The sequence below is a fragment of the Pseudophryne corroboree genome, chromosome 5 (assembly GCF_028390025.1).
Source record: "Pseudophryne corroboree isolate aPseCor3 chromosome 5, aPseCor3.hap2, whole genome shotgun sequence".
Classification (NCBI taxonomy): Eukaryota; Metazoa; Chordata; class Amphibia; order Anura; family Myobatrachidae; genus Pseudophryne; species Pseudophryne corroboree.
In genome coordinates, this window is record NC_086448.1 from 32,877,158 (window position 1) to 32,902,144 (window position 24,987).

General features: G+C 44.8%; 1 protein-coding gene across 3 annotated transcripts in view; it reads right to left on the reverse strand.

Moving 5' to 3' along the window:
- Nucleotides 1-24,987, reverse strand: part of LOC134927139 (serine/threonine-protein phosphatase 6 regulatory ankyrin repeat subunit B-like) — a 223,420-nt gene that overhangs the window by 63,565 nt on the left and 134,868 nt on the right. For all 3 annotated transcript variants that reach the window (XM_063921203.1, XM_063921202.1, XM_063921201.1), the window contains 4 exons: nucleotides 14,133-14,249; nucleotides 4,886-4,984; nucleotides 2,881-3,081; nucleotides 1,638-1,736 (listed from right to left, as the gene is read on the reverse strand). In XM_063921203.1, coding sequence (XP_063777273.1) covers nucleotides 1,638-1,736; nucleotides 2,881-3,081; nucleotides 4,886-4,984; nucleotides 14,133-14,249 — 516 coding nt within the window. The remainder of the gene's footprint in view (nucleotides 1-1,637; nucleotides 1,737-2,880; nucleotides 3,082-4,885; nucleotides 4,985-14,132; nucleotides 14,250-24,987) is intronic.

A 24,987-nucleotide genomic window follows, 5' to 3' on the forward strand; every position in this document is an offset into this window, starting at 1 on the left:
AGATGTATCATCAGAGAAAGGGATCCATTGATAAAGTATTTATTGAATGAGACAAACTAAGGAGGGGGGAGATTGTATCAAGTCTTCCTAAAATCTGAGTAGTGAACAAGTGGAGCAGTTGCCCAGGGCAACCAATCCGCTAATATTTGCAGTATGGGAAATGTTCCTTCTCTTTGTAGCCCGAAACATTTGTCCACTGGGTTTTCTGCCCAGGAGAATAATTCTTCCCGTTAGTTACTCAGATTCCCGATCACTTGCATTATGGACTCACACACGGGCGTGCAGGGGGGGGGGGGGGGGGGAGTACAGTACAAAGCAGACTTGCCTACTGTCCGTGAGACAGGCAGGTTTTTGCATCATCGAGGCCCCAGCCCGGCAGCTCAGCAATACAATTTGTAGCACTGAGCAGTGGGGGAACAGGTGGGTTGGGTTCCGAATCTGCTAGGGGGCCTGAGCTCAGGGCCATATTATCCATAAGGCTGACTAGGCTGAAGCCTAGAGGCCCCGCATGGACTAGGGGCCCCATCAATATTTTTGTGCTGAGGAACTGTTTCCTGTGCCCTAGGGCTCCAATGATTACAGGCACTTTACACTCTGCGCCGAAGCAAGTCAGCTGAGGTTTGTTTTGAGACTATGGGGTGTGTTCAATTATAGTCGGAACTGCCGTCTTGTCGGAAAGACGGCAATTTCCGACTATTTTAGGTCAAATCGTGATTCGACCTATTCAATGTGGCTGATGATTTTCCGGCAAATCAGACTAGTCGAAAAACACATGGATCGGCGGATTAGCTGCAGATCCATGTGTTTTGTTGGATTTGTGGCCAAATCCGACAGCTTTTAGTCCTGTTTTCGACACTGTCAATCCAACTTTAAAAAAAAGTTGGATTGACATTGTCCAGAACGGGCCAAACCGTCGGATTTGGCCGCAAATTGAATACTGCATACTTGTCGTATCCTTTGAATAGACCCCATAGGGGGTATGGGGGTGGGCGGGGAGCATTGAATAGACAAGAATTGAATAAACCACATGGGGGGTATGGGGTGAGGGGGGAGTGTTAACAGGTTATTACGGCCCTGCCTGGGCATGCCAAGTAGGCACAACCCCGCCCCCATCCTAGTGTTGTCACGCCCCCTTTACTAACTGGCCCCGAAATTTCTCATGGAAGCCACACACCCTATAAAACGCCACTTTCTATGACATTGCACCCTAATGAGCAGTAAGACACATGCAAATGTGACACTATATTACACATCAATTTAGATGCTGCACAATCAATTTTCTTTGCAGCTTTGCTTTTCAGCCGTCTTGTTATATTATCAGGATAAGTTGTTTATTTCCGCTCTGCTGTGCTCTCATCATAGGACGAGTAGTATCTAGAGAGCAGCTTTGTTCACGATCATGCAAATACGTGAATGAAAAGCACTGTACAACGTTACAAACACAAAGCAATACAGTAAGTAAATGTTGCAGGAGGGCGAGCCAACTAATTAAAGTCACCTGAAGGTGAATCCTGCCTTCAAGTGTTACATAACTGTCTATGCACCGCCCACTTGCTGAAACGCGCCGGGAAACGTGCTATAACATAATGTTATTTACAGTGTGTGAGCATGTATCAGTGTTTTCCAGCAGATCTTACAATATCAGTAGCATTGACATCAGCCTTCAGGGTCAGTAGGGTGTTACACACGTCCAGCTGTCCGCCCAGGGCTGCGAGGTGCAGGGGGGTGCGCTTGTTCTACGGCAGCAGAGAGACAACAGTATTAGAATTGAGCACTATAGACATTACCTGCTTTATTATATAAGTTATAATAACTGCTGCACACTACTGTAACTGTACCGAGCAGAAATTCATGATTAAAATCCCCTAGAATCCCCTGGTCTTCTGTAACCACTGAAGTGACAATGTTATTTCCCAAAACCTGTTCAGAAATTTCCTTTTTTTTACATTTAATAAAGTTTTGTGACAGGCACAGTTCAAAGTAAGTATGTTTGTTTTCTGCTGATATCGCCAATTAAAATACAGTATTGCCCTGATAAAACATCTGTGATTTTACCTCCATTGCTGTAACAGCCACATGACCGGCACATAACTGTCACATGATACGCACATGACAGGCACATGACCAGCACATGACATGCACATGGTACACAAATGACAGGCTCCTGGCTGGCACATGATTATCACCTGACAGTCAACGTGACAGACACGTGACTGTCACATAACAGGCAGGTGAACGTCACATGATCGTCACATGACACGCACATGATCGTCACATGACATGCACATGATCGTCACATGACAGGCACATGACCGTCACATGGCCGTCACATAATCAGCACATGACAGACACATGACGGTCAGATGAAAGGCACCTAACCGTCACATGACACACACATGATCGTCACATGATACAAACATGACTGTCATATGGCAGGCACATAACCGTCACATGACCGTCACACGGCCGGCACATGACACGCACTTGACCGTCACATGACACGTACATGACCGTCACATGGTCATCAAGTGACACACACATGATCGTCACATGACACGCACATAACCAGAACATGATACGCACAAGACTGGCACATGATCATCAAATGACAGGTACATGACCGTCACATGACACACACAAGACTGTCACATGGCCGGCACATGACACGCACATGATCATCACATGACAGGCACATGATCTTCAGATGACAAGCACATAGCAGTCACATGACAGACACATGACCGTCACGACACGCACATGTCAGGCACGTGACCGTCACATGGCCAACACATGACACGCACATGACCGTCCCATGCCCGGCACATGGTCGTCACATGACACACACATTTCTTGCATTGGATTATATATATTGCTATTTACCAGTGACATGGCCTCAATGCTGGCAAGGTGGATCTCCACCAGCAACTTAACAAGACGGTTGAAGCCATTTTGGGCGCACAGGTGTAGCGGTGTGAGACCCAGCTTGGTTTTGGTGTTTACAAAGGCCTTGTGCCTCAGCAGGAGGTCTGCCATCTTGTCGTGGCCATTCTGGCAGGCGAGGTGCAAGGCCGCTTTGCCGTGCTGAGGAGAAACAACAGGATTTTGTACAAATATTCATTTCCAGTTGTAATTTCTAGAACAGTTCAGTAAAAGCTATGGGCAGAATATTGTATGCATTGCAGGGCCATCTTAATGCACTAACACACTGGGCAGCTGCCCAGGTCCCCACGATTCTTGGGGCCTTCTAGCAGGGTTGTGCTGGGCCGAGGTGCATCTGCCCCCTGGGCTGGTGCCTCTATAGCTTATTGGGAGGCAGATGGAGAATTCTGCCTCGCTGCTCTGTGTAATACACAAGCAGCCAGGGAGCATCCCCTGCCTGACTCTCAGCCGGCAGGAAGACAGTGAATGGCTGTGAGCATGCTGTTTGGTGGATGGCTGGAGCTGTCCACCAGAATGCTAACAGCCATTCACTGTAAGGAAGAGATGGTGCGGGAATTCAGGAGGGGTAAGTTGTGATTTTTATTTTATTTTTTATTTATTCCCATGAATGGGTGGGTACAGTGCTGTTAAGGCAGCCCTGATTGTATGGTATCAAAATAAAGCACCATGGTGGATTGGGAATAATTGCAGCTGACCAGGAATAACTGTAGCTGACCAGGAATAATTGCAGCTGACCAGGAATAACTGTAGCTGACCAGGAATAATTGCAGCTGACCAGGAATAACTGTAGCTGACCAGGAATAATTGCAGCTGACCAGGAATAATTGCAGCTGACCAGGAATAATTGCAGCTGACCAGGAATAATTACAGCTGACCAGGAATAATTACAGCTGACCAGGAATAATTGGAGCCGACAAGGAATAATTGGAGCTGACCAGGAAAAACTGGAGCTGACCAGGAATAATTGCAGTTAACAAGGAATAATTGGAGCTGACCAGGAATAACTGTAGATGACCAGTAATAATTTCAGCTGACCAGGAATAATTGCAGCTGACTAGGAATAACTGCGGTTGACTAGGTATAACTACAGCTGACCAGGAATAAATTGTGGCTGTAGCACTTTTGTGCATATTTTTCCCGTCCTCACTGATCCCTTAATAATATAATTTATATGGAAGTGGGAGGTGGCATCTGCGAGAAGGACCTCCCATTGCCTCATACAGTAGGGTACAGCTGTGACCAAGATGATCCCACAAAGGGCGTCCGTTATTTATGACATACTTCTGACCAATCATTGACAGCTTTTATTTTGAATCTTTCTTTGTTGATGATGATTAAGGTTCAGAGTTTATAAGCATCTTATGATGTAAGAAGTATGGGGCAGATGTATTAAGCCAGGAGAAGTGATAAAGCAGTGATAAGTGCAAGGTGATAATAACTCACCAGCCAATCAGCTCCAATATTTAAATTTACAGTTTGGAGCTGATTGGCTGGTGCGTTATCACCTTCCACTTATCACTGCTTTATAACTTCTCCAGGCTTAATGCATCTGCGTCTATAAGAGTAAGAAGCGGATAATTAAATGGGCATGCCACAATGGGGCGTAATGGAGGCTGTATTATATGTGGCAGTAGGGGTGGGGTGTACTGGTGGGAAACGAGGGTAACAGGGAGCAGTGATGTGCATCAGTGATGTCAGTGCTGCAATAACTAGACACATTGATGTGTGGGTCACTGGGCGTAAGAATGTGGGTAGCTACAGCAGGGTCACATACTGGGAAGCAAATTGCTACAATGTGGCAACAATTATAACTATAACCAATTTCCCAATCAGTACCCTTGTGGCTACTTACAGCAACGCCGGCTGGGCCATCTCCTGTGGTTTTCTTTTATTCTATCGTAGACGGTTACATTATAACATAATGACGTTTTCGGTGCCCACTTACCTCATCGAATACATCCACCCTGACGTGATTCTGTAACAGGAGGTTCACAATCCCTGTGTGGCCCTTATCCGCCGCCACCAGCAATGGCGACCATCCGTTCTAAGACAAGAAATGAACAGGCAAATGTTACATTATAGTAGAATTAGGTAATAGCTTTCTTTGTTGCAACAATGGGGGTCATTCCGAGTTGTTTGCTCGTTGACGATTTTCGCTATACTGCGATTAGTCGCTGTAAAGATATAGGCAGGGGCTAATACTGTATTTGTGGTGTTTCAATCTTTATAGCGTTTAATGTACTTTTTATTCCTTCTGTTCCCATGTCTCTCTGGCTTGTGTCCCTATTACCCCATGTGTGTGTTCATCCATTAGCCCAGTGGTTCCCAAACTGTGTGCCGTGGCACCCTGGGGTGCCGCGGGACACTTGCAGGGGTGCCTCAGGTTGGTGGTCAAGGACCAATTCAAACTATTTATTGTCAATTTAATAGGCAAAACCAGTGCTGATGGCTTCCAGTTATAAAATATGTGGACAAACAGAAGCAAATCTTGTCCCTCACCACATAACTGACCCTAAGGATGACATATAAACATAATTTACTTAATCTAATATTTTTTTCTAAATTTCTCACTAAGAAAAGTATGGCCTAGGGGTGCCGTGAAAAAAAAATCTGACACTCCAGGGTGCCGTGACTCACAAAAGTTTGGGAACCACTGCATTAGCCTATATATTCTGTACTATAATCTTACCCAGGTAAATACAGGTGTGCTGTGACCTGGCACCTAGTGCTGTCATGTTATGTTATTGTAGGAGGATGCCAGTCTGGTAGGAGGTTATTACAGGTTATCATTGCTATGCCTATTGAGTCCATCTATGATCCTCATATGGTCACACAGGAAATACATTTGAGGACCAGGTAATGTCTCTTTGAAGCTTCTCCTCCACAGGGGACAATCAGGACTTAATCCAATTTCCCTGTCATTGTCCCTTCTGTTTACTGTCCTCTGTTCCATCCTGGTCTCTGACAGACATCGCGGAGCCTGACCAAGCATGTGGTCAGCAGGAGAAGGCCAGCTGTGGGAGGGAGTAGGGAAATACCTGAGGTGGGATACCACCAATCAGGAACCTGAGTCTCCTCCCCAGGTGAGCGCTGCATGATGGGCATTTGGAAGGTTTTAAAAGAGGTTGCGCAGGTCAGCTCCGCATGTTAGTCGCAGGACTTTGGCTAAGGGGTGATTCTCTGCCAGGGTACCTTGTGGAACGCATCAACAGTGCTGTGTGGACTTATATGTACTTACTACTGCATGGACTAATCTGCTATCACTGCTGTGTGGACTCAGTGATAGTTCTGCTGTGTGGACTTGTTTATCTGGAACTTCTGCACGGAATTGCTGTGGACCTAAATCCTCTACTGGGACTTACTATCTGGACTGCTACCTGTATACTGTTTCTGGGCTATATTTACATCTGTTTCCTGTGAATTATCTATTCCTGTGTGCTGTGAGAAATAAACCATCACTTTGGTTTCATCGGCTCTGTGTCTGAGTGATTAGAAGAACCCCGTATCTTCACAGTCGCTTACTGCGCATGCGCAAGGTTCGCAGAGCGCATGCGCTTAGTTATTTTACACAAAAGTTAGGTATTTTACTCACGGCATAACAAAGCTTTTTCATCGTTCTGGTGATCGTAGTGTGATTGACAGGAAGTGGGTGTTTCTGAGCGGAAACTGGCTGTTTTATGGGAGTGTGCGGAAAAACGCAGGCGTTCGAGTTGCAAAACGCATGAGTGGTCTTGAGAAACGGGGGAGTGGTTGGGCAAACGCTGGGTGTGTTTGTGACGTCAAACCAGGAACGAAAAGGACTGAGCTGGTCGCAATGGCTGAGTAAGTCTGGAGCTACTCAGAAACTGCTAAGAAATTTCTATTCGCAATTCTGCTAATCTTTCGTTCGCACTTCTGCTAAGCGAAGATACACTCCCAGAGGGCGGCGGCTTAGCGTGTGCAATGCTGCTAAAAGCAGCTAGCGAGCGAACAACTCGGAATCACCCCCAATGTTGCTGCATCCCAGGCATGCCCCGCCCACACAGCCAGGTAATAGAACCTGTAGTGGGAAGTGGTAACACTGTACCATAAGAGTCATTAATAGGGCAGCTGGATGTATATCTATATGCAGGGCATAACTTGTGCTGGAATGCAGTTACCCCATTTTTTGGGCTTGCTTTGTGCGTGTAGTTTTTGGGGGTAATTTACGCCATTTTGCAGCTCAGCCAGCATCAGCCTGTGTCTAATATAATTTAATACCCTGTGACATCACGTCACATGACTTCTGCTGGGTAGAGGGCTGCCGCTACCAATGGGCGAAACTTGGCGGCCACCTATCGCGCCTAACAGGGCCGTAACTACGTGTGTGCCAAGGGAACTTGGCACACAGCGCAGTTGCCCTGGGGGCGCAACGGCCAGCGGCATGTAATGAGTCAAATTGACTCATTACATGCCGCCTCTGTGTGCGCCGCGCTGTGTAGAAGAGACCAGCGCCGAGCAGCGGAGAGAAGAAGGAGGAGGGAGGGGGATTGGAGCCGCAGCAGCGCTATTTGATTGGTAATAAGCGCCGCTGCAGCATCCCCCTCTCCTTCTGTATTGGCTGCCCGGCGCTGCTATGGATGCTGGGATGCGGTTCCTCCATCCCAGCATCCAAAGCAGCGCCAGGCAGCCAATACAGAAGGAGAGGGGGATGCTGCAGCGGCGCTTACTACCAATCAAATAGCGCTGCTGCGGCTCCAATCCCCCTCCCTCCTCCTCCTTCTCAACTGCCTGCACACGCCACACTGCACAGAGAGGGAGATGCCTGCCAGCACGAGGAGCCTGTCAGCGGGAGAAGGTAAGTATCTCTCTCTCTCTCTCTAAAATAGGGGGGTCCTGGCTGCCGCAATGTGTAAAATAGGAGGGGTCCTGGCTGCCGCAATGTGTAAAAATAAGAATTTACTTACCGATAATTCTATTTCTCATAGTCCGTAGTGGATGCTGGGGACTCCGAAAGGACCATGGGGAATAGCGGCTCCGCAGGAGACTGGGCACAAAGTAAAAGCTTTAGGACTAGCTGGTGTGCACTGGCTCCTCCCCCTATGACCCTCCTCCAAGCCTCAGTTAGGATACTGTGCCCGGACGAGCGTACACAATAAGGAAGGATTTTGAATCCCGGGTAAGACTCATACCAGCCACACCAATCACACCGTACAACTTGTGATCTGAACCCAGTTAACAGCATGATAACAGAGGAGCCTCTAGAAAAGATGGCTCACTACAGCAATAACCCGATTTTTGTAACAATAACTATGTACAAGTATTGCAGACAATCCGCACTTGGGATGGGCGCCCAGCATCCACTACGGACTATGAGAAATAGAATTATCGGTAAGTAAATTCTTATTTTCTCTAATGTCCTAGTGGATGCTGGGGACTCCGAAAGGACCATGGGGATTATACCAAAGCTCCCAAACGGGCGGGAGAGTGCGGATGACTCTGCAGCACCGAATGAGAGAACTCCAGGTCCTCCTCAGCCAGGGTATCAAATTTGTAGAATTTAGCAAACGTGTTTGCCCCTGACCAAGTAGCTGCTCGGCAAAGTTGTAAAGCCGAGACCCCTCGGGCAGCCACCCAAGATGAGCCCACTTTCCGTGTGGAATGGGCTTTTACAGATTTTGGCTGTGGCAGGCCTGCCACAGAATGTGCAAGCTGAATTGTACTACAAATCCAACGAGCAATCGTCTGCTTAGAAGCAGGAGCACCCAGCTTGTTGGGTGCATACAGGATAAACAGCGAATCAGATTTCCTGACTCCAGCCGTCCTGGAAACATATATTTTCAGGGCCCTGACTACGTCCAGCAACTTGGAATCCTCCAAGTCCCTAGTAGCCGCAGGCACCACAATAGGCTGGTTTAAGTGAAATGCTGAAACCACCTTAGGGAGAAATTGAGGACGAGTCCTCAATTCTGCCCTGTCCGTATGAAAAATTAGGTAAGGGCTTTTATAGGATAAAGCCGCCAATTCTGAGACACGCCTGGCTGAAGCCAGGGCTAACAGCATTACCACTTTCCATGTGAGATATTTTAAGTCCACAGTGGTGAGTGGTTCAAACCAATGTGATTTTAGGAATCCCAAAACTACATTGAGATCCCCAGGTGCCACTGGAGGCACAAAAGGAGGCTGTATATGCAGTACTCCCTTGACAAAAGTCTGAACTTCAGGAACAGAAGCCAGTTCTTTTTGGAAGAATATTGACAGGGCCGAAATTTGAACCTTAATGGACCCTAATTTGAGGCCCATAGACAGTCCTGTTTGCAGGAAATGCAGGAAACGACCCAGTTGAAATTCCTCTGTAGGGGCCTTCCTGGCCTCGCACCACGCAACATATTTACGCCAAATACAGTGATAATGTTGTATGGTTACATCCTTCCTGGCTTTGATCAGGGTAGGGATGACTTCATCCGGAATGCCTTTTTCCTTCAGGATCCGGCGTTCAACCGCCATGCCGTCAAACGCAGCCGCGGTAAGTCTTGGAACAGACATGGTCCCTGCTGGAGCAGGTCCTTTCTTAGAGGTAGAGGCCACGGGTCTTCCGTGAGCATCTCTTGAATTTCCGGGTACCAAGTCCTTCTTGGCCAATCCGGAGCCACGAGTATAGTCTTTACTCCTCTCCTTCTTATGATTCTCAGTACTTTTGGTATGAGAGGAAGAGGAGGGAACACATACACTGACTGGTACACCCACGGTGTTACCAGAGCGTCCACAGCTATTGCCTGAGGGTCCCTTGACCTGGCGCAATATCTGTCCAGTTTTTTGTTGAGGCGGGACGCCATCATGTCCACCTTTGGTTTTTCCCAACGGTTCACAATCATGTGGAAGACTTCTGGGTGAAGTCCCCACTCCCCCGGGTGAAGATCGTGTCTGCTGAGGAAGTCTGCTTCCCAGTTGTCCACTCCCGGAATGAACACTGCTGACAGTGCTATCACATGATTCTCCGCCCAGCGAAGAATCCTTGCCATTTCCATCATTGCCCTCCTGCTTCTTGTGCCGCCATGTCTGTTTACGTGGGCGACTGCCGTGATGTTGTCCGACTGGATCAACACCGGCTGACCCTGAAGCAGAGGTCTTGCCTGACTTAGGGCATTGTAAATGGCCCTTAGTTCCAGGATATTTATGTGAAGTGACGTTTCCATGCTTGACCACAAGCCCTGGAAATTTCTTCCCTGTGTGACTGCTCCCCAGCCTCTCAGGCTGGCATCCGTGGTCACCAGGACCCAATCCTGAATGCCGAATCTGCGGCCCTCTAGGAGATGAGCACTCTGTAACCACCACAGGAGAGACACCCTTGTCCTTGGAGACAGGGTTATCCGCTGATGCATTTGAAGATGCGATCCGGACCATTTGTCCAGCAGATCCCACTGAAAAGTTCTTGCGTGGAATCTGCCGAATGGAATCACTTCGTAAGAAGCCACCATCTTTCCCAGGACCCTTGTGCATTGATGCACCGACACTTAGCCTGGTCTTAGGAGGTTCCTGACTAGGTCGGATAACTCCTTGGCTTTCTCCTCCGGGAGAAACACCTTTTTCTGTACTGTGTCCAGAATCATCCCTAGGAACAGCAGACGTGTCGTCGGAATCAGCTGCGATTTTGGAATATTTAGAATCCATCCGTGCTGTCGTAGTACTACTTGAGATAGTGCTACTCCGACCTCTAACTGTTCTCTGGACCTTGCCCTTATCAGGAGATCGTCCAAGTAAGGGATAATTAAGACGCCTTTTCTTCGAAGAAGAATCATCATTTCGGCCATTACCTTGGTAAAGACCCGGGGTGCCGTGGACAATCCAAACGGCAGCGTCTGAAACTGATAGTGACAGTTCTGTACCACAAACCTGAGGTACCCTTGGTGAGAAGGGCAAATTGGGACATGGAGGTAAGCATCCTTGATGTCCAGAGACACCATATAGTCCCCTTCTTCCAGGTTCGCTATCACTGCTCTAAGTGACTCCATCTTGAACTTGAACCTTTTTATGTAAGTGTTCAAGGATTTCAGATTTAAAATGGGTCTCACCGAGCCGTCCGGCTTCGGTACCACAAACAGCGTGGAATAATACCCCTTTCCCTGTTGTAGGAGGGGTACCTTGATTATCACCTGCTGGGAGTACAGCTTGTGAATGGCTTCCAATACCGCCTCCCTGTCGGGGGGAGACGTTGGTAAAGCAGACTTCAGGAACCGGCGAGGGGGAGACGTCTCGAATTCCAATTTGTACCCCTGAGATACTACCTGCAGGATCCAGGGGTCCACTTGCGAGTGAGCCCACTGCGCGCTGAAATTCTTGAGACGGGCCCCCACCGTGCCTGAGTCCGCTTGTAAGGCCCCAGCGTCATGCTGAGGACTTGGCAGAAGCGGGGGAGGGCTTCTGTTCGTGGGAAGAGGCTGTTTGCTGCAGTCTTTTTCCCCTTCCTCTGCCCCGGGGCAGATATGAGTGGCCTTTTGCCCGCTTGCCCTTATGGGGACGAAAGGACTGAGCCTGAAAAGACGGTATCTTTTTCTGCTGCGAGGTGACTTGGGGTAAAAAGGTGGATTTTCCAGCCGTTGCCGTGGCCACCAGGTCCGATAGACCGACCCCAAATAACTCCTCCCCTTTATACGGCAATACTTCCATATGCCGTTTGGAATCCGCATCCCCTGACCACTGTCGCGTCCATAATCCTCTTCTGGCAGAAATGGACATCGCACTTACTCTTGATGCCAGAGTGCAAATATCCCTCTGTGCATCTCGCATATATAGAAATGCATCCTTTAAATGCTCTATAGTCAATAATATATTGTCCCTGTCCAGGGTATCAATATTTTCAGTCAGGGAATCCGACCAAGCCACCCCAGCACTGCACATCCAGGCTGAGGCGATTGCTGGTCGCAGTATAATACCAGTATGTGTGTATATACTTTTAAGGATATTTTCCAGCTTCCTATCAGCTGGTTCCTTGAGGGCGGCCGTATCAGGAGACGGTAACGCCACTTGTTTTGATAAGCGTGTGAGCGCCTTATCTACGCTAGGAGGTGTTTCCCAACGCGCCCTAACCTCTGGCGGGAAAGGGTATAATGCCAATAATTTTTTTAGAAATTAGCAGTTTTTTATCGGGGGAAACCCACGCTTCATCACACACCTCATTTAATTCATCTGATTCAGGAAAAACTACGGGTAGTTTTTTCACACCCCACATAATACCCTTTTTTGTGGTACTTGTAGTATCAGAAATGTTCAAAACCTCCTTCATTGCCGTGATCATGTAACGTGTGGCCCTACTGGAAAATACGTTTGTTTCCTCACCGTCGACACTGGAGTCAGTGTCCGTGTCAGTGTCTGTATCGACCTGAGGTAACGGGCGTTTTATAGCCCCTGACGGTGTTTGAGACGCCTGTACAGGTATTAACTGATTTGCCGGCTGTCTCATGTCGTCAACAGTCTTTTGTAAAGTGCCGACACTATCACGTAATTCTTTCCATAAGACCATCCAGTCAGGTGTCGACTCCCTAGGGGGTGACATCACTAACACAGGCAATTGCTCCGCCTCCACACCATTTTCCTCCTCATACATGTCGACACAGCGTACCGACACACAGCACACACACAGGAATGCTCTGACAGAGGACAGGACCCCACTAGCCCTTTGGGGAGACAGAGGGAGAGTTTGCCAGCACACACCAGAGCGCTATATATATACAGGGATAACCTTATATAAGTGTTTTTCCCTAATATAGCTGCTGTATATATTAATATGCCAATTTAGTGCCCCCCCTCTCTTGTTTTACCCTGTTTCTGTAGTGCAGGACTGCAGGGGAGAGTCAGGGAGCCTTCCTCCAACGGAGCTGTGAGGAAAAAATGGCGCTTGTGTGCTGAGGAGATAGGCTCCGCCCCTTTTTCGGCGGCCTTTCTCCCGCTTTTTTGTGGAAAACTGGCAGGGGTTAAATACATCCATATAGCCCAGGAGCTATATGTGATGTATTTTTAGCCATTTAAGGTATTTTCATTGCGTCCCAGGGCGCCCCCCCCAGCGCCCTGCACCCTCAGTGACCGGAGTGTGAAGTGTGCTGAGAGCAATGGCGCACAGCTGCGGTGCTGTGCGCTACCTTATTGAAGACAGGACGTCTTCTGCCGCCGATTTTCCGGACCTCTTCACTCTTCTGGCACTGTAAGGGGGCCGGCGGCGCGGCTCCGGGACCCATCCATGGCTGGGCCTGTGATCGTCCCTCTGGAGCTAATGTCCAGTAGCCTAAGAAGCCCAATCCACTCTGCACGCAGGTGAGTTCGCTTCTTCTCCCCTTAGTCCCTCGATGCAGTGAGCCTGTTGCCAGCAGGTCTCACTGAAAATAAAAAAAACCTATTTAAACTTTTACTCTAAGCAGCTCAGGAGAGCCACCTAGATTGCACCCTTCTCGTTCGGGCACAAAATCTTAACTGAGGCTTGGAGGAGGGTCATAGGGGGAGGAGCCAGTGCACACCAGCTAGTCCTAAAGCTTTTACTTTGTGCCCAGTCTCCTGCGGAGCCGCTATTCCCCATGGTCCTTTCGGAGTCCCCAGCATCCACTAGGACGTTAGAGAAATAGGGGGGGTCCTGGCTGCCGCAATGTGTAAAATAGGGGGGGTCCTGGCTGCCGCAATGTGTAAAATAGGGGGACGCTCTGGCTGCCGCAATGTGTAAAATAGGGGGACGCCCTGGCTGCCACAATGTGTAAAAAAGGAGGACGCCCTGGCTGCCGTAATGTGTAAAAAAGGGGGACGCCCTGGCTGCCGTAATGTGTAAAAAAGGGGGACGCCCTGGCTGCCGTAATGTGTAAAAAGGAGCTCTACCTGGTGTAGTGGCGCTACTGTGCAGCGTAATTTGAATAATGTAGACTACTGTGCACCGTAGTATGAATTGCTATTATTTTGTGGCCACGCCCCTTCCCCGTGAAGCCACGCCCCTATAAATTTTTTGCACGCCTGCGGCGCGCACTGCCCCTGTCTTACGTGGGGGGGGGGGGGTGCCACTGTCGTTTCTTGCACACAGCGCTAAAATGGCTAGTTCCGGCACTGGCGCCTAAACACAGTGTTTTGTGTTCCCTGTGGCATCCTTCACTGACACAGAGGGGTGGAAGCCGTGCTAGTAATGAGGCCAGCGCTGGGCCCTGCCATCTCACACCCGCTTCCCTACAGGACAAGATGCTGCCCAGCAGCTGCACACTCACCTTTGCTTGCTTGTTCAAGATCTGCTGCCTCTGGTTGGGTCCAATATATTCAATCATCTCCAGTAAGACGTCCTCATTCCCCATCCTGGCGCAGTAATGCAGCGGAGTCTCTCCGGCCTTCCGTGTCACAGAATAAAGCGGGGATAAGGTTATTACGTCACATCATCTCATAACTATCTATCTATCTATCTATCTATCTATCTATCGTATCCATCTATCTATCTATCTATCTACGTATCTATCTATGTATCTATCTATCTACGTATCTATCTACCTATCTATCTATCTATCTATCTATCTACGTATCTATCTATCGTATCTATCTATCGTATCTATCTATCTATCTATCTATCTATCTATCTATCTATCTATCTATCGTATCTATCTATCTATATACATATCTATCTATATACGTATCTATCTATCTATCATCTATCTATCTACGTATCTATCTATCTACGTATCTGTCTATCTATATACGTATCTATCTATCTATCTATCTATCTATCATCTATCTATCTATCTACGTATCTATCTACGTATCTATCTATCTATCTACGTATCTATCTATCTATCTACGTACCTATCTATCTATCTATCTACGTATCTGTCTATCTATCTACGTATCTGTCTATCTATCTATCTACGTATCTATCTATCTATCTATCTATATACATATCTATCTATATACGTATCTATCTATCTATCTATCATCTATCTATCTACGTATCTCTATCTATCTATCTACGTATCTATCTACGTATCTATCTACGTATCTATCTATCTACGTATCTATCTATCTATCGTATCTATCTATCTATCTATCTACGTATCTATCTATCTATCTATCTATCTATCTACGTATCTGTCTATCTATCTACGTATCTGTCTATCTATCTATCTACGTATCTATCTATCAATCTACGTATCTATCTATATACATATCTATCTATATACGTATCTATCTATCTATCTATCTACGTATCTATCTACGTATCTATCTATGTATCTATCTACGTATCTATCTATCTACGTATCTATCTATCTATCTATCGTATCTATCTATCTATCTATCTATCTATCTATCTATCTATCTATCGTATCTATCTATCTATATACATATCTATCTATATACGTATCTATCTATCTATCTATCATCTATCTACGTATCTATCTATCTATCTATATACATATCTATCTATATACGTATCTATCTATCATCTATCTATCTATCTATCTACGTATCTATCTACGTATCTATCTATCTATCTATCTACGTATCTATCTACGTATCTATCTACGTATCTATCTATCTATCTATCTACGTATCTATCTCTCTATCTACGTATCTATCTATCTATCTATCTACGTATCTATCTATCTATCTACGTATCTATCTATCTATCTACGTATCTGTCTATCTATCTACGTATGTGTCTATCTATCTACGTATCTATCTATCAATCTACGTATCTATCTATCTATCTATCTATATACATATCTATCTATATACGTATCTATCTATCTATCTATCATCTATCTATCTACGTATCTATCTATCTATCTACGTATCTATCTACGTATCTATCTATGTATCTATCTACGTATCTACGTATCTATCTATCTACGTATCTATCTATCTACGTATCTATCTATCTATATACATATCTATCTATATACGTATCTATCTATCTATCTATCTATCATCTATCTATCTACGTATCTATCTATCTATCTATCTATCTATCTATCTATCTATCTACGTATCTATCTCTCTATCTACGTATCTATCTACGTATCTATCTCTCTATCTACGTATCTATCTACGTATCTATCTCTCTATCTACGTATCTATCTACGTATCTATCTCTCTATCTACGTATCTATCTATATACATATCTATCTATATACGTATCTATCTATATACGTATCTATCTATATACGTATCTATCTATCTATCTATCATCTATCTATCTATCTATCATCTATCTATCTATGTATCTATCTATCATCTATCTACGTATCTATCTATCTACGTATCTATCTACGTATCTATGTATCTATCTATGTATCTATCTATGTATCTATCTACGTATCTATCTACGTATCTACGTATCTATCTATCTATCTATCTACGTATCTGTCTATCTATCTACGTATCTGTCTATCTATCTATCTATCTACGTATCTATCTATCTACGTATCTATCTACGTATCTATCTATGTATCTATCTACGTATCTGTCTATCTACGTATCTATCTATCTACATATCTATCTATCTACATATCTATCTATCTATATACATATCTATCTATCTATCTATCTACGTATCTATCTACGTATCTATCTACGTATCTATCTAATCTATCTATCTACGTATCTATCTACGTATCTATCTACGTATCTATCTATCTACGTATCTATCTACGTATCTATCTATCTATATACGTATCTATCTATCTACGTATCTATCATCTATCTACGTATCTATCTATCTATCTATCTACGTATCTATCTATCTATCTATCTACGTATCTGTCTATCTATCTACGTATCTGTCTATCTATCTACGTATCTATCTATCAATCTACGTATCTATCTATCTATCTATATACATATCTATCTATATACGTATCTATCTATCTATCATCTATCTATCTACGTATCTATCTATCTACGTATCTATCTACGTATCTATCTATGTATCTATCTACGTATCTACGTATCTATCTATCTACGTATCTATCTATCTATATACATATCTATCTATATACGTATCTATCTATCTATCTATCATCTATCTATCTACGTATCTATCTATCTACGTATCTATCTATTGACAATGCTAAATTCCCTTGTCGTATAAACAACCCTTTATGAAGCTAAGAACACTGTACGCTGTTTACTTAAGAAGTACCGTAATGGTACGCTAGTTGCGTAACGATCGCTCAGCCGTAGGCGAGACGCCCAAGCGTCACGTTCGCTCACGGCCCAGCGATCACAGGACACGTTATTGGTTATGTCTAGGGTAATGATTCGCTATGGCGTAGCTTACGCTCGAGACCACGAGGAGGTCACCAGCGATGCAGACGCTCACAACACTATACCTTTATATTAAAACCTTATACCAATGAAATACACTGAATACCTTAATGTGAGTACAGGGTGTAAGTGCAACCTTGTGTAACCTGACTAACTACAAAGCTGCTTGAGCGTCACCGACGCTCAAGTGAACACTTAACACTATAGGAAATACACAGATGCTGGTTTAGGTTCCAAAGCCTATTAACTGTATTATATCTAATATACTTGTAAAAAGGGGATAACAGTACAAATGATACACTACAATATAACAGAGACTTCCTAACCACAGAACTAAACAATAAATACAAAAAGACAATACTACTCTGACCTAAATGCAATACAATACAATACTATCTAATACAATACAATACTAGCCTAGTCTAGGGGAGATATGAGAGAACAGAACAGAGAGAGAGAGAGAGAGAGAGAGAGAGAGAGAGAGATGAGATGAGAGAAATTGGCTCACAGAAAGACAATGATTACGGAGAGAAACTTACGCACAAAGGGTATGATCGCCTGCGCCTCGATATCCAGCTCCCGGCTATCAGCAGATAACCGTTGATGAGAGAGTGAGAGCTGGATGTGGTCGGCCTGCCTATTTATGCCCCACACACAATGCAATCTCCTGGTCCTACAATCCCATTGTCCATTGGCCGAAGGAATTCGGCCCTGTATCATAACAAAAGGTCATAGGGTGATTCATACAGGTGGGCTGTGACGATTTCCAACAGCTCAGGTGGGTGGGAAACTGGGTTTCCCGCCGCATACCTGACTATGTGTAATTAATAGAAATGGACATAAACTTCTTATGTCCATAACTATTCGCACGAGCGATTAATACGCTCCAAACCAACACCGGAATATTGCTAATTAAATACTCTTCCGATGGGTACCAAACACTGCTGTATGATTCCTGTTAGACCCTTTGTACGATATAAAGAGGGATTCCTCAGCTCTGGGACATTGTATTTTAACCAAACTTTCAGAATCTATCAAAGGGACCATGATCTATAAACTACATTAATTGTGAACATTTGTAACGAATGAGTCGCACGCTACGACTACATAAACTCTACCGTAAATACGCATACCGCGCCTGCGAGTGCACGTTATTGCGGGTATGCGAATCCACGGGAGAGCGCATGCACGCGCAGCGCGGACCAGTGTGCGGTGCAAATATGGCAACGTGCATTGAGACATTTTTCTGACTTTGACAGTCCACCCTTTGGCAGTCAATAATAACTGCCACAAAACATTTAAGGAGAAAAATGTAAGTCAGGGGTTAATTGATTTCCATGGTTGGGTAGGGGAGGAGAGAGGAGAAGGTGTGAAGAGGGTATGACCTAGTGAGATAGCAGAAGCATGTGTGTATGAATCCATGTTTGGGGGGTCATGTATCATCGTGCCGTACGTGTTGTAAATCAAGCTTCGAGGTATTGCGAAGTATACATTTGAATTCCTTCTTATCCTGTGGTACAGGTCTGTGGATGGGCTGTCAAACTCTACCGAGCTCATTTCGGATTTTGAACAAAATGGGGAGCACATTTTAGTTGATGATACATGAATGGGGGAGGTATGTGGTTGCTGATATCTGTGCCTGTATTCCCTATCGTCTATGTGTGTCGTTACCTGAGGGTTGTAGAGATGAAGATAAAGAACACTTACGAAAAATGCAATGATATTCTATGTCAGGGAAATGTACATCTGTCGTCGAAGTTGTGTTCGGTATCTGTTGAGAGTCGTCTTCTTTGCGCTGTTTTGCTCCTTAGGCATGAGCAACAAGCTTTGTCAGTGCCATCAGATTTACAAAAATGTTGGGCTAGCGTGAGTTTAAAAATACTAGGGAAACTGGGGATCCATGGCAAAGTTCATCAAGTGTCCATATTTAAAGTTGTCAAATCTTCTTCTTTGGTCAATCCGTTGTCTGTATACATCTCGTCTCGTCAGCTTCCTCGTCCAAGGGGGTCTTTGTATCTTGGAGAAAAGCAGAAAAACAGGTGAAAGAAACGGACCGTATAATCGCATTTTCATCACATCCTGGTTTCTATCATTGGGTCATAAATCAAATCCAGGTTAATTACAGTTTCCTCACTCCTCAAGCTCATCACTTTTGTACTTTGTTTGCACCTCATTAAAGCCTGCCCGCATCTAAATATCAATCCAATCGATATAACGACACCCAAGATACATAGTAGAAACTTTCCAACATCCATTATGACTCCTTGAGCCCACTCTCCTAAACCGGAGAACCAATTTCGCGGCTTCAACCATGACACCCAACCAGTCAGCTCATTACCTACAGCAGCAAGGGTGAGATTGTGTTTTCGACGAAATTCCCACTTCAATTGGAGAATATCATCCATCTTTTGGTCTATGACCTCTACCGGATCCTCGGTGCTATTTGTGATATACGTGCAACACTTTATGCCGTACTGTGTTGCCAATGTAACACAATATCCGCCTGTTACTGCTGTAAGATAATTAAGAACCATCCTATGCTGAACTAGTTCTGTTTTATAAGCTTGAAGTTCTCTTCCAGTGTATCTAAACGTGTCATCATACATTTCAGTGATATTATCTAACAAATTGGCGAGTGCGGAAATGTATCTATAATTCATCACTCCCCGAGCGGTACGAGTGAAATCTAACGCTACCAGAACCTGAATCCCGGTGGATTCATGGATAAGATCAGAGGCCGGATGCTCTAACCTTTCTGACAGTTGTCTTTTAACTCGGTGCTCGTAATGAGTGTGAGTATAAGGAGCTTGGGCACCACGGTGTATGTCCTTCATTTTGTCATGTGTAACAGTCATCACTTCAGGCAATACTTTTCCAATATAACACAATCCTTCAGAGTTTGGGGCAAGCCATTTGTACGCCTTTCTCCCGCATATGAAATATGCATCATCGGGGAGAACATAAGGGACGGAGAAGGACATGACCATGTTAAAAACCTTCCAGGTGAAATCTCCTGACCCTAATTCTTCCATCTGCTTAATGCACGTATCAGTTTGTATGATATGTGCACAGTATCCTGGTGATACCTCTCCAACTCTAGTAATCCTATTTCCTAAGGTATATCGATACCGGAAAGATTTTCCTCTACTGGCTATGTGGCGTACCAGCTCTGTATCTGTAGGCATTCTATCTGCTCTGTGTGAAAAGGTCATGGTAAGGTTGCTCCATGACACTTCCCAATTTCCCGGTTTTCTGGGATTGGAGATGTTAAAACATATGAGGGACCTATCCACATGGTATTGGTGGAGCTTCAAACTAGGAGGGCTGGAGATGTTAAACCTCCGGTCCACCGGTCTCCCACCACTTAGCTCAAGTACCTCCCCTAACGTTAAAGGAAATGGTACTAGCCCTGATTTGCTGTGTCCCTGAGGTACTTGAGAGCATACCCAACAATCGGTCTTATTTAACACATTACCCACTAAGGAGTGATAGTCACTCAATGGATGCCGGTCCATATGGATATTAAAACTGGATTGGCATTTCTTTGTTACAGAGCCTACAGATACAACTTTCTTTTTGAACTAACATTCCTTCACAGTTGTTTACAAATAACATGGTTGTTAGATCGTGCCCGGTACTCGCCTTTGCTTGGTGATTGGGTTGCTATTGGAAATTTACACCTCCGTCTCAGTCATCAGGACCTTTCTGGATCCTTTCTCGACCTCACTGGTACTCTCTCCGAAACAGACTGCTCTGGTCAACATCATGGTTAACGGGAAAATCCATGTCACAGTCTCTTGGGGCAAGTCCATCTTACAGGAGGAGAAAAGAAGAAATTTGTAAAGGGGGTATAAGAAAATCAGTTTGAGGGGGAGAGAACTCGTTACGATAATAAGTTCTCTCGTTTTGTTGTTCTTTTTGTTCTGCTGTCCTCTCAAAAGGTGCTGTCTCTTCAGTCTTCCGAATGAACCTTCTGGTGATGTAATCTTTCTTCCTAACTAGCGATCTTTCTGTGTGGAGCAAAAATCTGGCATTACCATTGGTTAACACTTAGGGGTGACATACCATCTTTAAATCATGGAAACATGAGTGAGAAGAGAGAGAAAATAAAAACAAAAGAGATAGAGAACAATTCATGTGCATATATACATTACATAACTCGACAATAACCATCAATAAGAGAAGAGAAACAAAGCATTTTTAAACATTGTCAACATTAAGAAAACGAGGTCCCGGGTTCAAATCCCGGACGAGCCCCCAATTGACAATGCTAAATTCCCTTGTCGTATCTACGTGTCTAATGGTTTCCTTGAGCAGTCCCTCCCCACCAGCACTTGCATTATTCCACTGTCTGTATCTGGCCAGAATACATTGTGGTGGATAGGTCATGCTGGGGTTTGGTAGACTTCTGCAAGGACCAAGCGAATATGCAATGTTTGAATTCTTACCAATAATCGTCAGAGATGGGGATAGAGAGAGGGAGAGAAAAACATTTTTCACAAATACATTTACAACTTTTCACCTGGTCATTCCTGTGTCTTTAGTGAATGACCTCCCACTTCATTAACCGTTACTTCAGGCTTGCCTCCATTCCTAATGATCACCTTTCCTGACTATATATTATGGGTGTGGCCCAAAATCCTTCCTATATGATCCCTGATTATAATGGTGTGTGTTGTAATTTTGCTCATTTCTTGGTCTAGGGGGTCTAACTTTATGTGGGTTATTACAGTTGCTAGCATAATGCCCTTCTCTCCTACAATGGTAACAAATCCTTGGCTTTCTCCATGTGCTAGGGGCCTGGGGTTCCGGTTGACTTGATGCATCCTCTAGTGCTTGGATGTTCAGTGTCATCAACCGCTCTCCCTGCGCTTCCCTGGTTCTTTGGATACCATGATTATGGTGTTGTTTTTCTCTTGACCTACAATCCCTTGCAATGTGTCCCTTTTTATGACAACTGTAACAGACTTTCATATCTGGATTTCTCGCAGGGGTGTGTGGCTTTTGTTGGGGTGGTCTTGTGGTTTGGGCCTGAATATTTGCTGCCATTAACTTATCTTTTAGTGACTCTCTGTACCTGGTGCTATTCTGATCATGATTAATGACGGCCTCTCTTAGTGCGGCCACCGAGATCTCTCTCCAGTTTGGGTTGGTGGTCTGTACCCTTGTTTTTAATTCATCCTTTAAACCATTCATTAATACCTTAACCGCTATTCCTTTATGTTGTGCATTTGTCTTGATGTCTGCGATCCCAGTGTTCCTAGCCATTATTTGCAGTGCTCGATTGAAATAATTAGAAACATTTTCCTTTTCGTTTTGCCTTATGGAGAAAATTTCACTCCACTTGACAGTGGTTGGGAAATATATTCCTAACTGTCGGTTAATCTGCCTAATACATTCCTGATTGTGTTCCTCCATACAGGGTACCTCCATGTTTAATTTACAATCAGCAATGAATTTTTCAGGGTCAACCCTGGAGGGCAAACATGCCCTCAGCACTGTCCGCCACTCTTTGTTGGTGGGTTCTGTGGCGTTTCCTAGTTCTTTAATAAACCTTTGGCATTTGGCTAGATTTTTCCCAGGATCAGGAAATTCGGACATAATTGATCTCAATTCGGTCCGGGACAAGAGACAGCGCATTGCACTGTCCTTGACGGGAATGATTCCCTGATCGTCAGTCTTCCCATTGGGGACTGAGATCACCCTGGCCAGATCGAGCTCAGTTACATCATCTTGTGTTGGTCTTACAATATGGGGTACCTCTGTTTGTGCGTGATATGAAACATTGTACGTACCTGTGGACACGACCTCACCTGACCCTCCGTTAGGGGGTTCGATTATTGCCTTTACCAATTTGATCGTGTCCACCTGGATGTCTTGTAGGATGGCGTCTGGAAGAGGTGCTGACATCGTTCTGGGCTCACTTTCTTGTTTGTATTCCTGAGGGAGGTTTGACATGGGGTGCAGCTTGCACAGGTTAATAGTTGTACATTCAACAGTATTACAATAATCATGGTTACATTTATTACACTTATTCTTATAATCTATATTACAGTTGCTAAGAGCGTTTTTATTGTTCCACCTTTGTGCTTTTCTCTCCGCAATCAACTCCTCTCCTGCTGCCATATCTCTCCTCTCAAGATAAGAGTCAGAAAAGTCAATAGACTCTTTTTGTAATTCACTTTCCTGTTGCCATAACTGTAAATATTCATAATGTTTATTTTGTCTCTTCGTTGGTTCAACGAGACTTATCCTCCTCCTTAAATTTTGTAACACTACTGGACTGAAGCTACCTATTCTTGGGAATTTGTCCCTGTCTTGTACAGTCATTCTCTCCCATTCATCACATAAAACTTCAGCGTGATTTCCATATTTCTTACACATCACATATCGTGCCGACCCGATGGATCGGTTCTCTGAATCAACCCGAACCGAGGTTGATCGCCCCCTACCTGAACAAATGGCCCCCATAATCTGCAGGCGTTGCCTATTCCTCCTTGAATATCAAGGCTTTCAGCGAACCCTTACAAACAAACCAAGATGTCCTTGGGCAGGCCGGCGGTGGTGGTTTATCAAGTACCCCACTTACTTCTCGCCCACGTTGGCCTGTGCTGCAATCACTGTAGCCAGAGCTGCAGTACCCAACCTAGGGCCCCTGTGAACCTTTATTTACTGGGGCGTGCTGGACCTACCAGTCCCCAGTAAGTATCGGTTGTTGGATAGTTCCCGAGTGACCAGCGAACTTCCCTTCCAAAAATAAAAAATTACACAAATCACGTCAGAATGTACAAATAGCGTTTGTGACCACTTTACTCTAATGGTATTAGGTCAGATTACTAACTACTGCACACAATTACGTGCGGTCCAATCGTTCAGTACACGAGCACTACTTGTCATGTACTGAAAGATCAATGGAATCTATGTTTCCGGCTGCGATTCCTTCAGCCAGAGCTTGTATGGCCTATATGGGTTCTGCACCAACACCCCAGGCGTTGTGCCACTGGACTTTTATAGCGGACCTCTTTGTTACCTTATGACCTCCTGGTCTTGTTACCTTATGACCTCCTGGTCTTGTTACCTTATGGTCCGCTATACTCTAATGCTCAAATATTATTTAACCAGGGATGCCTCCCTGGCCACCGTATATGTCACTTACACGTATGTCCCTTGACGAGTACCCGGCTTTCCTTTTGGTTCCACCTTAAAGTTATATAAACTTTTGTATACAAAACACACTCACTCAACACATGTACACTTTTGTTTTTATATCTATTTCTGCGCAGAAATTGTCTTTAGGCCAACAGTGTTACCAATTAGGAGCAGGATCTGTTAAACTAAATTTCCAATTTTCTAAAAATAGATTTGCGTTATTTACCGCGTCGCGTTATCTACCGCTGTGCGTTAATTATCGCCTTTGCGTTACTTCACTTTATCACAACTTGAGCTACGTGGGCGTAACCGGACGCTACGTTGCGTAATGAACGCTGCGTGCGTCTGCCTTTTGGATTGCGTACGCTAGTCTTTGTTAGCGACACGTGTACGCAATGCAAAGGATCCACCGTAACACAATATATTTATTTATCAATGTAGGTGATCCCTGATCATCTACCGCAATCCACACTGACTGCCTTGTATCTTCAGACAAACCGTGTGTTGTTCTATACTTTAACTATTACCTCTACTATTAAATAACAGCAAATCTCCTTTTAGCACTTTCTATCAACTATAAAATTTGGCAAACAGGAATAGTGATATACGAAAAATGAAATACACAAGTGAAAAGAAATGCAGGTATGTATGCGTACGCAAGAC